At 43.7% G+C, this 16,042-nt stretch overlaps 1 protein-coding gene across 1 annotated transcript in view; it reads right to left on the bottom strand.

Moving 5' to 3' along the window:
- Window positions 1-15,188, bottom strand: part of PMM2 (phosphomannomutase 2) — a 29,582-nt gene extending 14,394 nt beyond the window's left edge. The window contains exons 1-4 of the mRNA XM_049638210.1: window positions 15,043-15,188; window positions 3,787-3,898; window positions 1,277-1,353; window positions 513-604 (exon numbers count right to left, since the gene is read on the bottom strand). Of these exons, the coding sequence (XP_049494167.1) occupies window positions 513-604; window positions 1,277-1,353; window positions 3,787-3,898; window positions 15,043-15,108 (347 nt within the window). The 5' untranslated portion in view covers window positions 15,109-15,188. The remainder of the gene's footprint in view (window positions 1-512; window positions 605-1,276; window positions 1,354-3,786; window positions 3,899-15,042) is intronic.
- Window positions 15,189-16,042: the final 854 nt, after the last annotated feature.

Raw genomic sequence — 16,042 nt, 5'->3', positions numbered from 1 at the left:
AGCACAGTATCCAGGGTGAGAGGTAAGTCCCCAAATCAGATGCTTGCTGAGGTCAGAACAAGGAGGGAAGGGGTGTGGGAAAGACTGAGGGTGCGGGTGGGGGGAGTGTGGCTGAGCCGGCTCCCGCCGCGCAGGAGCGGGCCCCAGACACCACAGGAGCCGGAAGTGCAGGCACTTTAGCATGTGAGCTCGGGTGTCCAAATGACAGCAACTGATTCAGATTTTATTTCACACCGTGGACCCAGCAAACACGGCCACGTGCGGGGTCTGGCTGGGCCCCCAGGTGACTCGCGCGTCTGGGAGCTGTTTCACAGGCCTTCCCCGCAGCCTCGGAAAGCACCTGGTGTCAGATTTCCACCAGGTGCAGATGCCATCGTTTCTGTCCTCACTTCCGCTGGAAGGTCTCCAGCAGTTCCCTCCTAAGCACAGGGCCGGGGACTGACTCAGCACCATGCCCCCAAAGGACACTAGTTCAGCCTCTAGCTCAGCCTGTCTGCTGAGAGCAAACCCACCTCTTTCGCGGGAGCTTAATTTTCGCGATGTAGCTCAGGCAGTAGTTGATTAAATCTTGGATCAGGGCCTCCCCCAGGTGACCCTGAATGTTCTAGACAAAGGAAATACGGGTTACTTGATTCAGAGACAGGCCATTTTCAAAATTACTTTCTCGCAAACCCGGGTCTTCAGCCACTACCGCTTGAGGGTCACGAGGCTGGTGTGGCGGCCGGGGTGACACACCCACGCTGCCTTTTTCCTTCTTTCCCGTATAAGCAAACCCTGAGGGGCTTTAATTAAAGCATGTTCTGTCTCATTACTCAAGATTTTTGTACTCATTACCTTTCAAATGCTTCATGGAAGGCCCAAAGAGTACACTACTGCTGCTTTTATCCAATTAAAATACCTACAGACGCTGACAGAGAACACTGTTGTTCCACTCTGGCCTTCTCTTATGTCTGAACAGACGATCTTATTACAAAGAGCTACACGGTGCCTCCAAAAATGCTTGTAGCAAGGGAGCCTGCCTTACTCTGTGCTATCACTAATGAAAATATTCGATTAGCTATCCTTAAAAAAACAATTACGAAAATTCAGTTAACCGTTTGGAATATGCGAGTCGCATGGTTCAACATGCAAGATACAAAAAACACGGGGTGGAGATTCATTCCTTCCCTGTGCCTCACCTCCCAGGTACATCTCCCCAGAAGCACTCAACATCAAATATCCTTTTAGAAAACATTTTAACAGTAGCATGTAGTTGTTTGCATATTCAAGAACGTACCTGTTTACACAAGAGTTTCCCATCTTTGTATGCTACCAGGCCATTTTCTGGAAACACATAATCATATTTTTCAACCACTGCAACCGAAACAAAAGAAAACAGCACGTGATGAACCGAAGGCTGTTTCTATTTCCCTTTTTTTTTTTTTTAATGTTTATTTATTGAGAGAGAGCACTCGAATGCGCAGGGGAGGGGCAGAGAGAGAATCCCAAGCAGGCTCCATGCTGTCAGTACAGAGCCCGAAGATGGGCTCAAACTCACCAACAGTGAGATCATGACCTGAGCTGAAGCTAAGAGTCGGATGCTCAACTGACTGAGCCACTCCCACTTTTTTTTTTTTTTTTTTTTACTTAAAGTAGGGTTCATGGCCAGCGTGGAGCCCAACATGAGACTTGAACTCACAACCCTGAGATCAAGACCTGAGCTGAGATCGAGTCGCACGCCCAACTGACTGAGCCAGCCAGGCACTCCTCTATTTCTTGATTAACACGCATCACCAATAAGATTGCTGAACTCTAGTAAGGACTGTAAAAGAATACCTCGTCGTCACAGATTGGGCGAGTGGGGAAAGAGCTCCTCAAGTTTTTTTTTTTTTTTTAGAAGACTCTCAATTACAAACGCAAAAGACAGTGGCCAGGCTAGAGACTGCACACGTGGTGGGCCCTCTCACATCTCTGCCTTCAGCCCCCTCTTATGTACACGGGAAGATGGGCGTCCGTGACAGCCCTCAAGCCTCACTGTGGATCTGCATCACTGGGGTGGCAATGGAAATGCGCAGATTCCCAGGATCTGCTCACATTTATTTATTGACAGTTTATTTGAGAAAGAGAGAGAAAGAAAGAGAGAGAGAGTACATGCACGCGCTAGGCAGAGAGAGAGGGAGAAAGAGAATCAGTCCCAAGCAGGCTCTATGCTGACAGCGGAGCTTGATCCTATGAAGATCCCGTGAGAGGATGAGCTGAGCTGAAATCAAGAGTTGGGCACTCAACTGACTGAGCCACCCAGGTGCCCCCGTTCTCGGGCTTTCTGATCACGAATATGCAGGGGCGAGGCTAAAATCAGATTGTTTTTTAAAAAAAGGTCTTTGGGTGATTCTTACAAGCAGTCAGATTTGGAGACCACTCATGCAAATCTAAATGGGCTCTCAAACTTCAGGTGCTTGTTAAAGTGCGGATTCCTGCGTACCATGAGTTGGGTGGGGCCCTCACATCTGTATTTTACCAAGTTCCCCAGTGATTCTGATACGGCTGGACCGTCAACTTTCTCCAGCTTGTGGATGTTTTGATTCTGTTGCTTTGACTTACAGTCTTTGAAATATACAGACAGGGCCCAACCCTGACACAAAACCTCTTCGAGCCTGTGGTTTAAAATCTGGCCAGAGGCAGAAAGGGCCATCAGGGCCAGGTAACAGGATTTCTGGGGCTTAATGTGCCCCTGTTAAATTGTTTACAGGCTTTCTAAGTAAGGCATCTACAGGAAAAATTAAGTATAAGCAGAACAGGGTTTTAAAGAGAACGCACAGATTATACTTACAGTGACTGAGCCTGTAAATATAGCTTACACAGATGCTGACTGTAAGATATTACAGCCAAAATGCTCGTTCTCAACCGGGGGTGATTTTGCCCCCTCGACGACATTTGGCAATGTCTGGAGACATTTCTGGTTGTCACACTGGGGGTGGAGGGGCTACCGGCATTAAGCGGGTGGAGGCCCAGATGCTGCTGAACACCCTACAATGCACAGGACAGCCCTCGACAAGAGAGAAGGACCTGGCCCAAATGTCAACAGTGTCCAAAAGACGATCGATTCATCTAGCTCTCCATCCTCTATTTCTTACAGTCCAGGCACCCTAGAGACACGGGCTGCAAGATGAATAATCCATAGTCCTAGTCTTCAAGAAAAACAGACAAGCAGCCAGTTTCCAACAAGCATGGAGTGTGGCGCTAGGGGGGCTGTGCATGAGGCCATCCGGGGGGAGCAGCTGAAATACGATTCCCAGGCCCCACGGACCTCATAGTCTCCAGTGAAGGGGCCAATAAGTATGCCCGGCTTCCTGGGGTCCTGTGCTAGAGAGTCTGGTTCAAAAGAAGGGGAGCAGCCTGGGTGACTCATGAATAGGGAACTCTGGGAAACACCGTGTTAGGGCAACAGACGGCCCCCACACCCAGAGGGCACCTCAACATCCAGGTGAGAAGGACAGTCAGGAGACAGGGTCTGAGCAGAGCTGGGAGAGTGGACGCGGACAACATAAGCATTCTGGGCAATGACACAGACACTGGAAGTTCTGGGGAAACGCCCCACGCGTCTGAGTACCAAGAGGTCCACCACCGACTCCAGAAATTTACTCATGGGATTAAAAACAGGAAAGAGAAAGCAGAGAGAATGATCCCCCCAACAAGGAATCATGTGGGGAGGAGGCCTCGGGCCGGTGACACTTAACAGCGACAGGCCCTAACTGCCTCCTAAGAAGTTAATCTTCTACCGAATGCAATCAGCAATGTCGACATTACCGTCACTTCCCAGCTGCTCCTGCACTTTCACAAAGTCGGACCCGCCCACCACTCCAATCTTGATCTTCCGTCTCAGGTTTTGGAGAAAGCCGTCCATTTCCTTGGTGATTTTCTACGTTTCAAGAAGGAAAATAAAAAGTCGTGAGCGGTAAAGTGATCAGGAGACGAAACCTGGAGGGACACAATCCTTACGTTCATACAAACCAATTCAGGCTCTAGGTCTGTAGACGAGTCCAAGTACATCAGCTTTTCACCAGAAAAAACCTGTTAACGTTTACTTATTTCTACCTAAAACACACAAGTAATACATAAACAGCCGGTGTGTGCTGTTCTGGCTAGTCCTCTCTGCATTTCTAGGCTTGTTTGTATGCAGAAAAATAAATAGGTCTTGTTTTTGGAAACACGAGTAGACTCATTCTAAGTCCTGTGCAATGACTTGCTTTTTCAGCCTTAAGTGGTGATTTTTCCAAACCAATGGACACGGACTAGCGCACTTCCTACAAACGTTACCCTGCGCTCTACTTACGAATGTAGGTGGCTGATTTTAACGAAAATAACACAACACAATTAAAGAGGACGTTGAGAATTGATTTGTTATAACTACACAAAACCAAAGCAAAAACAAAAGCCATGAGAGTAAAATCACTAGATTTTTTTAGTCTCTCCTAAAAGAAAAGCTCCTATCTATAAACAGTGGTCACAACAGTATAATTTTATGCTGGTTAAAATCCAAACTGTGCACTAATTCAAAAGAAATTAGAAAGTCACATGAAAAGACATCTCTGTTAAGACAAATCACAATTAAGTTTTAAAAGTTATGTTGTTAGGGGCTCCTGGATGGCTCAGTTGGTTAAGCTTCTAACTTTGGCTCAGGTCATGATCTCGTACTTTGTGAGTTCGAGCCCCGCATCAGGCTCTGTGCTGACAGCTCAGAGTCTGGAGCCCGCTTTGGATTCTGTGTCTCCTCTCTCTGCCCCTCCCCTACTTGTGTTCTGTCTCTATCAAAAATAAATAAATGCAAAAAAATAAAATAAAAAAGTTATTTTGTTATTTTTTGTCAATCTGAATTGTACATTCACATGGGTATTTTTATTTTTATTTTTTTAAAATAAACTCTGCCCCCAACATGGGGCTAGAACTCATGACCCCGAGATTAAGAGTTGCCAGGCGCCCCTCACAGGAGTGAGCCAGTGAGGCGCCCCTGACAGTTCTATTTTTAGAAATGAAGTTACCAGAAATTAAAAACAAAAATAAAAATGACTTAAATTCAGTACATAAACATCTGGAATTCCATCTTCTCTTTTTCTTAAAAACAAAACAAAACAAACTGGTTTAGAGTAATCCACACATAGGACTAACCAAATTGCACAGAGGGCTTGTAACAGAGTCTTTTCTGTATCTTCAGGGGAATCTTGATGTGTCACACACAATGTAGAACTGCACTGGTGGCCTTTGTGAGTCAGTGACTGTGAAAATGGGTCCTAGACCCACCCCCCCACCCCCCACCCCGGGCCAACTGGCTTACTCTCACCTGAGGTCAGAATGGCAGAAGTGGGGGAAGACTCCCTGGATTGCAAAATACTAAAAATGCAATACTTCTGGGCGCCTCAGTGGTTCAGTCGGTTAAGTGTCCGACTTCGGTTCAGATCATGATCTCGCGGTTCGTGGGTTCGAGCTCCGTGTTGGGCTTTGTGCTGACAGCTCGGAGCCTGGAATCTGCTTCAGGTTCTGTGCCTCCCTTTCTCTCTGCCCCTCCCCAGCTCATGTTCTGTCTCTGTCTCTCAAAAATAAATAAATGTTAAAATAAATTTTTAAAAAATGCAATACTTCCATCTTCAAACAGAAGCCCGAAGCTGCAATTTATGTGATCTTAACCCCTGTGCACAGTGATGAGCTCCAAGGCACTGTGGCCATCAGACATGTGTCTGCAATGTGAATGGGTTGTAGAAGGCACCCTTTCACTTCCAAGTGGCAGCAAATATTTTTTTGACAGGAAATAAGACCCAGCTGCTTGTGACCACAACAGGCATCTCAATTACCCATTGTAGGAGACATCTTTAGAGCAAAATAATCACACACCAAAGTTGTTGTGATGTTCCCAAATAACTCTTGTGTTGACAATTACAAGGAATTCTTTATAAATCACCCTGGACAAAATAAACAGAGAAAGATTCAAAAGCTTGAGATTAAGGTCAAAGACTGTTAAAAATTCACCTTCTGACTACTAGGTATTTATTCAAGGGATACAGGTGTGCTGTTTCGAAGGGACACACGCACCCCAATGTTTACAGCAGCACTATCAACAATAGCCAAAGTATGGAAAGAGCCCAAACGTCCATCGATGGATGAATGGATAAAAAAGATGTGGTATATTTATACGATGGAGTATTACTCGGCAATCAAAAAGAATGGTATCTTGCCATTTGCAACTACGTGGATGGAACTGGAGGCTATTATGCTAAGTGAAATTAGAGAAAGACAAATATCATATGACTTCACTCATACGAGGACTTTAAGATACAAAACAGATGAATATAAGGGAAGGGAAGCAAAAATAATATAAAAACAGGGAGGGGGACAAAACAGAAGAGACTCTTAAAAATGGAGAACAAAGAGAGGGTTGCTGGAGGGGCTGTGGTAGGGGGGAGGGGCTAAATGGCTAAGGGGCATGAAGGGATCTACTCCCGAAATCATTGTTGCACTACATGGTAACTAACTTGGATGTAAATTAAAAAAAGAAAAATTAAAAAAGAAAAATAAATAAAAATTAATAAAAAAAAATTCACCTTCTGAAAAAACCAACTATGAGAGACTTTTTTTGGGGACAAGAAAGGAAAACCGACGGCAGCAAAGAAGACTCAGCAAAATAGGGCGCAGCGGCCAGCACCGACCCGCTGCCTAGTTCTGCAAGGTACGACAGCAACACAGCAATATCCATTCATTTGTGTAGTGCCTGTGGCCACCACAACACAGTCGATTAGTTGTGACAGATACCACATGGCCTGCAGAGTCTCAACGAATTATTTACCATCTGGCCTTGTGCAGAAAAACATTTGCCAACTGCTGGACTGGGGCATTACATAAGATGAGGGAACTGGTGATAATTTTCCCAGGTGTGACGATGGCCCCTGTGGTCACCACAGATGTCCTCAAGAGATGCAGGCTGAAAAATTTAGTGATGAAGCACCATGATGACTATGGCTTAAGGAGTGGTACAGCGCGGAATAAACAAGTAGAGAGACAGTTGATGTCAATCAGTGCTGAATTTAAGTGGTGGGGATATGGCCGTATACTAGTTTTTCAGTGGTTCTGGTGCCTGAATGTTTTCTAACACACAGCTGGGAAACAACTGTTTCCCATTCAGGCTTGTGCCTCCCTTCTTTTCACAGACTTTTATTCTGAGTCTCAACTGTTTTTGTTTTTATGTTTAGTTCTTTTTTCAAATAAAAAAAAATTATTTATTTAGAGAGAGACAGTGTGAGTGGGGGAGGGGCAGAGAGAGAGGGAGAGGAGAGAGAACCCCAAGCAGGCTCTGCACTGTCAGTACAGAGCCCGATGCAGGGCTCGAACTCATGACACCATGAGATCATGACCTGAGCTGAAACCGAGAGTTAGATGCTTACCGACTGAGCCACCCAGGTGCCCCTCAACTGTTTTTAGATGGCGTGGCAGTCCTTAGGAAAGTATTCAGCCCAAGAAGATTCTACTTAAACAGTGATATGTGCAAGGCTCTGGACTCCATTCAAACTAGATTTTACCTGTTTGCATCATATCGTCCTTTAGCAGCTGCAAGATAACCTATTCTGCTTCCGGATCGTAATGTGCTTATCAGTGTTGGAGAATATATGTATTGAGGAAGGGAAAGGTTGTATAATGAATAGATCTGTTGGTAAAGTATATTTGTTTTTACCTGGAGCACCCAGCACACAGAAACAATTTTCTTTTAAATTAAGACTTTTTTTTTCAGTGTTAAAATTGTTTGCTGCCAAGAATATCATATTTCAGGTATTTTAAGGGAATACGTTGTGGGTTTCTTTGCTCTTTCATACTGCACGCTTATCTATCCTGATTCCTTCTGGGAGTCAGAAGCACCTTCTGGAATGGCAGAACCAGGAGCCAGAACAGCATCTGTCTTACAGCAATGGCAGAAAATGGGAAACTTAGCAAAGAACAATGCCCAGTAGACCAGAAACTTGTACCAGATTTGCTGTGACAAATCGAGATCATGGTTTCACTGAATCTCAGTTTCCTTTATTTAAAACGGTAACAAAAATTATCCTATTTGGAGGGTGCCTGGGTGACTCAGTCAGTTGGGTGTCTGACTTGATTTCAGCTCATATCAGGATCCCAGAGTCGTGGGATCTAGCCCCCATCAGGTTCCACACTGAGCAGGGAGCCTGCTTAAGATTCGTTCTCTTTCCCTCTGCCCCTCTCCCTGGCTCATGCTCTTTCTCAAAAAAAAGAAAAAAAAAATCCTACTTGGGTAAAAGAGGGAGACGGCTTGAGAGGGAGAAGGTTCTAAAAAGGTTTGGAATGTGAACCATAGACCATTACAGCCAATGGGCCAAATGGAGCAGCTGTTTGTTTTCATAACAAATCAGTAAAGTTTTATTGGAACCGAATGAAGCTGGTCTACCTGTCGTCTATGGCTGCTTTTGCATTAGAATTGATTAGTTACTACAGACCACATGGCTGTCAAAGACAAAAATTCTTGCTATCTGACCCTTTAGGAACAATGAAATGCTGACTCTGGCTCTGGACCAGCAAGAACTTGTAGCTGTCCACAAGTGCAGGCTGGTCGCTGAATCTGTGTCAAAAGGAGCCTTTGAAGAACAAGGCAGTTGAGTATCACCACTAGATCCACTGAACCTGCGGGCCAGAAAGGCAAACTGATCTAAAACCACATGCATTTAATGTGGAAATGTGGAGCACACCATTACCACCACTCAGCCCAAATCAAGAAGGTAGGGATACAATGTGAAGATAGTGAGGTCACTTCAGTGACCAGTCTGTGCAAGGAGGAGGTCAGAGTGAGCTTCATCACAAACGCAGACCTTAACTGAAACCTATCCATGCCTGTAGCAGCAAAATCAGGAAGTGGGAAGCAAGCTTCCGGGAGTCCAAGGAGGCTCTCAGGAGGCAGTCTGCAAAAATCTGGGCCTCCTTGATCACTTCTACTGGAGAAGGGGGTGGAGAGGGGAGGGGTGCTAGCGGCTACTATTTATTATTACTGAACCCAGCCTATCGTAGCCAAGATACTTTAGTGAATTTGTTCGATTTCATTCGAGCCTCACCAACACCATATGGAACTGGGAATGCCCCCATTTAAAACCACTCGGGTTGGGGGGGCGTTATGGGAGGAGCCAAGATGGCGGAACAGCATGTAAGTTTTTTGTGTCTTGCATCCATGAAACACAGCCAGATCAACACTAAACTATCCTGCACAACTCGAAAACCGATTTGAGGATTAATACAACACCCTGCACAACCTGAACCACAGAACTCAGCAGAGAGAAACTTCATTTTCAATTTTTGTTAAAAATATTTTTCGTTAATTTTTTCTACTGTATTTTTTACTTCTGTGTAATTTTTTTTCTAATTCTATTTTACTTTCATCATTTCATTTTATTCCATTTCAGTGTATTCATTTTTTTCAAATTTTCAAACGATTTCCTTTTTTTTCTTTCCCCTTTTTCTTCTAATCTATCAAGTACAATTCAATACCCAGACCAAAACACACCTAGGATCTAGCATCATTTATTTGATTTTTGTGTGTGTTGTTTTTAATTTTAATTTTTTTAATTTAGTTTTTTTAACCTCATTAATTCCCTTTCTCCCTTCAAAATGATGAAACAATGGAATTCACCCCAGAAGAAAGAGCAGGAAGAAACGACAGCCAGGGAATTAACCAACACAGATACAAGCAAGATGTCTGAACCAGAATTTAGAATCACGATCATAAGAATACTACCTGGAGTCGAAAATAGTTTAGAATCACTTTCTGTGGAGATAAAAGAAGTAAAAGCTAGTCAGGATGAAATAAAAAATGTTGTAACTGAGGTAGCTGCAATCTCGAATGGATCCAGGGCGGCAAGGATGCATGAGGCAGAAAAGCGACAGACTAAGGCAAAAGAGCAAGGTTTAAGGATTAGAGAAATCAGTGACTCATTTAAAAAGAACAACATCAAAATATAGGGGTCCCAGAAGATGAAGAGAGAGAAAAAGGGGTAGAAGGGTTATGTGAGCAAATCACAGCAGAAAAGTTTCCTAACCTGGGGAAAGACACAGACATCAAAATCCAGGAAGCACAGAGAACCCCCATTAGTTTCAACAAAAACCAACCATCAACAAGGCATATCATAGTCAAATTTGCAAAATACTCAGGCAAGGAAGAATCATGAAAGCAGCAAGGGAAAAAAAAAGTCCCTAATCTACAAGGGAAGACAGATCAGGTTTGCAGCAGACCTATGCACAGAAACTTGGCAGGCCAGAAAGGGGTGGCAGGATAAATTCAATGTACTTAATCAGAAAAATATGCAGCCAAGAATTCTTTATTCAGGAAAGCTGTCATTCAAAATATAAAGAGAGATACAGTTTCCCAGACAAACAAAAATTAAAGGAGTTTGTGACTACTAAACGAGCCCTCCGAGAAATTTTAAGGGCGACTCTCTGAGGGGAGAAAAGACAAACAAAACAAAACAAACCCTAAAAAAAATACATAAAGACCAAAAGCAACAAAGACTAGAAAAGACCAGAGAACACCACCAGAAACTCCAACTCTACAGGCAACATAATAGCAATAAATTCATATCTCTCAGTACTGACTCTAAATGTCAATGGACTCAATGCTCCAATCAAAAGACATAGGGCAAAAGAATGGATAAGAAAACAAGATCCATCTATATGCTGTTTACAAGAGACACACTTCAGACCTAAAGACACCTTCAGATTCAAAGTAAGGGGATGGAGAACCATCTATCATGCTACTGGTTGATAAAAGAAAGCCAGAGTAGCCATACTTATATCAAACAATCTAGACTTTAAAATAAAGACTGTAACAAGAGATGAAGAAAGGCATTATATCATAATTTAAGGGGTCTACCCACCAAGAAGACCTAACAATTGTAAACACTTATGCTCCAAATGTGAGAGGACCCAAATACATAAATCAATTAGTCACAAATATAAAGAAATTCATAGATAATAATACCATAATAGTAGGGGACTTCAACACCCCACTTACAACAATGGAAAGATCATCTAATCAGAAAATCAACAAGGAAACAATGGCTTTGAAGGACACAATGAATCAGATGGACTTAACAGATATATTCAGAACATTTCATCCTAAAGCAGCAGAATATACAATCTTCTTCAGTGCACATGGAATGTTCTCCAGAATAGATCACATACTGGGACAAAATCAGCCCTCAACAATTACAAAAAGATCGAGATCATACTGTGCATATTTTCAGACCACAACGCTATGAAACTCGAAATCAACCACAAGAAAAAACTTGGAAAGGTAACAAACACTTGGAGACTGAATAACATCCTATTAAAGAATGAATGGGCTAACCAGGAAGTCAAAGAGGAAATTAAAAAGTACATGGAAGCCAATGAAACTGATAACACCACACCCCAAAACATCTGGGACACAGCAAAGACAGTCATAAGAAGAAAGTATATAGCAATCCAGGCCTCCCTAAAGAAGGAAGAAAGGTCTCAGATAGACAACCTAACCTTACACCTTAAAGAGCTGGAAAAACAGCAAATAAAACCCAAAACCAGCAGAAGACAGAAAACCATAAAGATTAGAGCAGAAATTAATGCTACTGAAACCAAAAAACAAAACAAAACAAAACAAAACAAAAAACAGATCAATGAAATCAGAAGCTGGTTCTTTGTAAGAATTAACAAAATTGATAAAACACTAGCCAATTTGATCAAAAAGAAAAAGGACACAAATAAATAAAATCAAGAATGAAAAAGGAGAGATCACAACCAACACAGCAGAAATAAATAAGAAAATATTATGAGCAATTATACACCAATAAAATGGGCAATCTGGAAGAAATGGACAAATTCCTAGAAACATATAAACTACCAAAGTTGAAACAGGAAGAAATAGAAAATTTGAACAGACCCATAATCAGTAAAGAAATCGAATTAGTAATCAAAAATCTCCCCAAAAACAAGAGTCCAGGGCCAGATGGCTTTCCAAGGGACTTCTACCAAACATTTAAGGAAGAGTTAACACCTACTCTCTTGAAGCTGTTCCGAAAAATAGGAATGGGTTTAAACTTCTAAACTCTTTCTATGAAACCAGCATTACCTTGATTCCAAAACCAATTCCAACAATACATTAAAAAAAGTATCCACCACGAGCAAGTAGGATTTATACCTGGGATGCAGGGCTGGTTCCATATCTGTAAAACAATCAATGTGATTCATCACATCAGTAAAACAAAGGATAAGAATCACATGATCCTCTCAACGGATGCAGAGAAAACATTTGAAAAAATACAGCATTTTTTCTTGATAAAAACCCTCAAGAAAGCAGGGCTAGAAGGACCATACCTCGAGATCATAAAAGCCATATATGAAAGACCCAATGCTAATATCATCCTCAACGGGGAAAAAGTGAGAGCTTTCCCCCTAAGGTCAGGAACAAGACAGGGATGTCCATTCTCGCCACTGTTATTCAACACAGTATTGGAAGTCTTCGCCTCAGCAATCAGACAACACAAAGACATAAAAGGCATCCAAATCAGCCAAACTTTCACTCTTCACAGATGACATGATACTCTATATGGAAAATCCAAAAGATTCCACCAAAAAACTGCTAGAACTGATTCATGAACTCAGCAAAGTGGCAGGATAGAATATCAATTCCCAGAAATTGGTTGCATTCCTATACACCAACAATGAAGCAACAGAAAGAGAAATCAAGGAATTGATCTCATTTATAATTGCCACCCAAAACCATAAAATACCTAGGAATAAATCTAACCTAAGAGGTGAAAAATCTATACACTGAAAACTACAGAAAGCTTATGAAAGAAATTGAAAAAGACACACACACACACAAGAAAAAATATTCCATGCTCCTGGAGAGGAAAAATAAATATTGTTGAAATGTCAATACTACCCAAAGCAATCTACAGATTCAATGCAATCCCTATCAAAATAACACCAGTATTCTTCACAGAGCTAGAACAAATAATCCTAAAATTTGTATGGAACCAGAAAAGACCCCAAAAAGCCAAAGCAATCTTGAAAAAGAAAACCAAAGCAGGAGGCATCACAATCCTGGACTTCAGGCTGTATTACAAAGCTGTCATCATCAAGACAGTATGGTACTGGCACAAGAACAAACACTCAGATCAATGGAACAGAATAGAGAACCCAGAAAAGGACCCACAAACGTATGGTCAACTAATCTTTGACAAAGCAGGAAAGGATATCCGATGGAATAAAGACAGTCTCTTCAGCAAATGATGCTGGGAAAACTGGACAGCGACATGCAGAAGAATGAACCTGGACCACTTTCTTATACCAGACACAAAAATAAACTCAAACTGGATGAAAGACCTAAATGTAAGACAGGAAGCCATCAAACTCCCCGAGGAGAAAGCAGGCAAAAACCTCTTTGACCTTGGCCGCAGCAACTTCTTAACACGTCTCCGGAGGCAAGGGAAACAAAAACAAAAATGAACTACCGGGACCTCATCAAAATAAAAAGCTTCTGCACAGCGAAGGAAACAATCAGCAAAACTAAAAGGCAACCGACGGAATGGGAGAAGATATTTGCAAATGACAAATCAGATAAAGGGTTAGTATCCAAAATCTATAAAGAAGTTATCAAAGTCAACACCCAAAAAACAAAGAATCCAGGGAAGAAATGGGCAAAAGACATGAATAGACACTTCTCCAAAGAAGACATCCAGATGGCCAACCGACACATGAAAAAATGCTGAACGTCACTCATCATCCGGGAAATGCAAATCAAAACCACAATGAGATACCACCTGACACCTGTCAGAATGGCTCACATTAACAACTCAGGCAACAACAGATGTTGGCGAGGATGTGGACAAAGAGGATCTCTTTTTCATTGCTGGTGGGAATGCAAGCTGTTGCCGCCACTCTGGAAAACAGTATGGAGGCTCCTCAAAAAATTAAAAATAGAATTATCCTACGACCAAGCCATTGCACTACTAAGTATTTATCCAAGAAATAAAGGGATGCTGTTTCGAAGGGGCACATGCACCCCAATGTTTACAGCAGCACTATCAACAATAGCCAAAGTATGGAAAGAGCCCAAATGTCCATCGATGGATGAATGGATAAAGAAGATGTGGCATATATATACAATGGAGTATTACTCGTCAATCAAAAAGAATGAAATCTTGTCATTTGCCACTACGTGGATGGAACTTGAGGGTATTATGCTAAGCGGAAAAGCAAAATTTGACAGTCAGATAAAGACAAATATCATATGACTTCATTCATATGAGGACTTAAGACACAGAAGTGATAAACACAAGGGAAGGGGAGGGATGTGGGATTTCGGGAACATGGAGGGGGACAAAACATAAAAGACTCTTCAATATGGAGAACAAACAGAGGGTTACTGGAGGGGTTGTGGCAGGCGGATGGGCTAAATAGGTAAGGGCATTAAGGAATCTACTCCTGAAATCATTGTTGCACTATATGCTAACTTGGATGTAAATTAAAAATTAACAAATAAAAAACAAACAAAAACAAACAAACAAAAAAACCACTCAGGGGTTCAGTGATTTGCTCTAGGTCAGACAGCTGTCAACAGAGTGAAGTTGAGACTCTATTAGGTCTGTTTGACCTGGAAACCTATGTTTTTCCTATTAGGTTGCAAGATGCAGCTCATAGGTGACAGGACTGAGGAGGGAACATAGCTGGTAAGAGGGCTGAGTTGGGGTTCAAATTCAGGGCATGCGGTGAGAGTCCAAAACTGCGTTTTCCAACCCCATACACGTTGTTTGCTTTCAAGGGTTTTCAGCCCGTCTCATCTCTCCGAGCACCCTGAGGTCTTGGGGATGTGTTTCGAGTTTCCGTTTCACCCCTGGAAGGCACCCAGAACCGAGTTCAGCCTTGCCGAGGAGGTAGGCGGCCCTCAGCCGCCCCTCGACCCCCACCCTGGGCGGCCGTCGGCCCCAAATGTGAGCAGCAGGCGGCTCTGCACCCGCTGCCGCCAGCCGGCCGGGTGCCGCCTACCTGTCGCGGGGCGGTCAGGGTCCCGTCCACGTCGAAGAGGCATAGCGCCGGGCCAGACGCCGCCATGTCCCCCGTTTCCAGCCGCACTTGATGAGACTCGTTGGCAACCAGGAACTCGGCCCGGAACTTCCGGGCTCGGCCCCCGTGCCACAGGGCACGCTGGGAGAAGGAGGATCCATTCCCACGTGTCTGGGACTAGAGTCAGTTGGTCTTTAGGAACCACAAATCCCAGAATGCAATGCGCCCACACGCCGACCTCCTACGGCCGAGCAGGCGCTCTTAGAGGTTCCGGGGGCGGGGGAAATCACTTCCGGCGGCAGGTATCCGCGCGATGGTAAGGAGGCGGGTGAGGGGAAGTACGGGAGGTGAAGCGCCTTGGGGGTCGTGGTCAAGGTTAGGCAGGCAGGCGGATTTCTGGGGTTCTGATTTGGAGGATCCGCGGGAGGGAGCTCCGGCGTGGGTTAAGGCTTGCTGTGCCGCGCCTTTCTACGCCCGGGCCACGTGGGCCGACAGGGCACTCTCCGATCATCACAAACCTGGGGTCCATTGAATGCATTTGAGAGCTTTGAAACTATGATCTCTTGTGGTATGTTGTGAACCCCCATTGTGAAAGGGGAAGAAACCGAGGCCCAGAGAAGTGAAGTAACTTACACAAGGAGCTACAGCTAGTGACTGGCCCCCAAGTCCAAAGCATCTGTCGCTGCCCTACTCAGGGTGTAGAACGGCGCACCTAATAAAAACCTTGTGCTGTGGGTTGGCGCCTCCCATCCCCGCCTGCTTTGGTCTTCCCCCCTCCCCCAAACAGGGCTAAGAAATCAGCGGTTCCCTTCAGCACCGAAGATGGTGCTTTAACCTGACAGAATGGGGAAGTTATTATGGTAAGTATCGCAGAGATTTGTTACCCATTTGGACATTTGTTGTTTGGCTTCCTGCTGGGGAAAACGTTCATATAGCCTTACATCTTCAGTGCCCAGCCCAGAGTTGGTCGTCCCTAGATACG

This window comes from Panthera uncia, chromosome E3, assembly GCF_023721935.1.
Source record: "Panthera uncia isolate 11264 chromosome E3, Puncia_PCG_1.0, whole genome shotgun sequence".
NCBI lineage: Eukaryota > Metazoa > Chordata > Mammalia > Carnivora > Felidae > Panthera > Panthera uncia.
The sequence above is the reverse complement of the archived record's forward strand: the minus strand, read 5'-3'. Positions and strand labels throughout refer to the sequence as shown.